Source organism: Laccaria bicolor, genomic scaffold (genome assembly GCF_000143565.1).
Source record: "Laccaria bicolor S238N-H82 LACBIscaffold_18 genomic scaffold, whole genome shotgun sequence".
Lineage (NCBI taxonomy): Eukaryota > Fungi > Basidiomycota > Agaricomycetes > Agaricales > Hydnangiaceae > Laccaria > Laccaria bicolor.
The window spans coordinates 290,066-291,623 of NW_001889889.1; the positions used below are offsets into that span (position 1 = coordinate 290,066).

A 1,558-nucleotide genomic window follows, 5' to 3' on the forward strand; every position below is an offset into this window, starting at 1 on the left:
TTCGCTTCGCACAACTAGTTTGTTGCACTCAAGTTTTTTAGACCTTTGAATAATACGACTGTGACGACAGTTCCCACTGCGGAGGCCTGGGTCGAGGTGGCCAAAGTCGCGTTAACGAGGATTAACGCGACTCTGTCCCAACTTTGAAAATGAATGCTAGGGGGGAAACAACTAAAAAAAAACATATAATAAGACATCCAAGATGTGCAAATGACTCTGATGCAAACGTTTAAACAGTCTAGCTCTTCTTATGTCATTTCAGAAGATTGTTGAAAATGCCACCTAAGTTTGAGGGTTGATTTAACATGCAATACATAAGACAATGTGCATTTTTTTTTGTGATAGGTGCGTAAAGGTATACTTCATGAACATACTTGCCAAGTTTCATCTGAATAGTTCCAGAAATGCATGAGATATCCATAAAACACTCTTTTTCCCCGCCAAAAGTTTCGACCTTTGCGAATGGAAAATTTGTACTTGTTTGTCCGGACTTTCAGCGCTTTAGTGAAGGAATGCTCGCTTCGCTCGCAAAAATCATGTAAAGGGAGTACACATTTTGTGAAGCTTAAGACCTGATCCAGCATTGGTTGTGGGTGGTCTCTGGGCGCCATATACGTACCGCCATCCAGCGCCATCCTCGATTTCACAGCACCAGTGAGATGGTGCTTCCACAAAGAGCAGCATTTTCACTCAAAAAAGCAGCTAGCGTAATTTTTTGTTTTGTTTTGTGTTGCACAAGCACCTGGAACTTGTCTATGGTCAATCAAACTACAATGATCGGTTACCATTAATCCCATTTACCTCATTTCAGAGATATCCGACTTCCCCCCGCTTTCCGTTGGAAGTCGAGGATTATAGGTACAAAATCAAGGAGGTCCGGCCAGAAAGTTGAAGAGATCTGGATCTGAGTATCTTCACAACACTAACGACACTATCGCCAGGTATTCTGATTGATTGAGGAAAAAGTCGAGCGTACCTGACACAGTATGAAATCACTCAGCCGTTTGACCCCGCTCGTTCTTACGAGGATGTCGAGTGGGGGACTGCAGCCTAATGATGTCATTAGTTAAGCGTCGATGTCCTCTTCGGTGATTTGCCTGAGTGAGTTAAATACGCGATGAGTAGGGAGAAACAGTAGGGGTGAAAGAGAGATGAACACACGGGTTTGAAGGGTCAGCGTTTCGGACACACGATTCAACGGCGGTTGTTATTTCGTCGCGTGATGTATATGACATGCAGAGATTGAGGATAGCGCTGTGTATTATGGTTCAGGTTGGTGGAGTGGAGCGAGGGTGAGATGTACCGTGTATTACGTCGAGTTATATATTCCGCCTTTTGAACTGCGAGTTGGACTTTCTCTGGCAGGAGACTCGTTCTACCCAAAACATTGAGTCTGACACCGTATTCATCAAGAATGTCCCTGTTAGGTGGCCGGAAGGCTGTGAAGCGCCGAAATGAAGGAAGGCAGAATGAGGAACGCACCCATGTTCACAAAGCTCCAGCAGCTTTTCTTCCGCTAGCTGCATTAACGCCTCCACTTCATCTTCGGAGCGTTTGA

General features: G+C 44.8%; 2 protein-coding genes across 2 annotated transcripts; both read right to left on the reverse strand.

The window, feature by feature from the left end:
* Positions 1–802: 802 nt before the first annotated feature.
* On the reverse strand, positions 803–1,063 carry LACBIDRAFT_300013 (uncharacterized protein; the record flags this gene model as incomplete). Its single annotated transcript, XM_001882863.1, has 2 exons — positions 803–922; positions 977–1,063. 2 exons carry the CDS (start codon positions 1,061–1,063, stop codon positions 803–805), a joined length of 207 nt encoding a protein of 68 aa, XP_001882898.1.
* Positions 1,064–1,066: 3 nt separating this feature from the next.
* Positions 1,067–1,526, reverse strand: LACBIDRAFT_300014 (uncharacterized protein; the record flags this gene model as incomplete). The annotated part of the gene is made up of 4 exons (XM_001882864.1): positions 1,067–1,097; positions 1,162–1,254; positions 1,304–1,420; positions 1,483–1,526. The coding sequence occupies 4 exons, from the start codon at positions 1,524–1,526 to the stop codon at positions 1,067–1,069; spliced, it is 285 nt and encodes a 94-aa protein (XP_001882899.1).
* Positions 1,527–1,558: the final 32 nt, after the last annotated feature.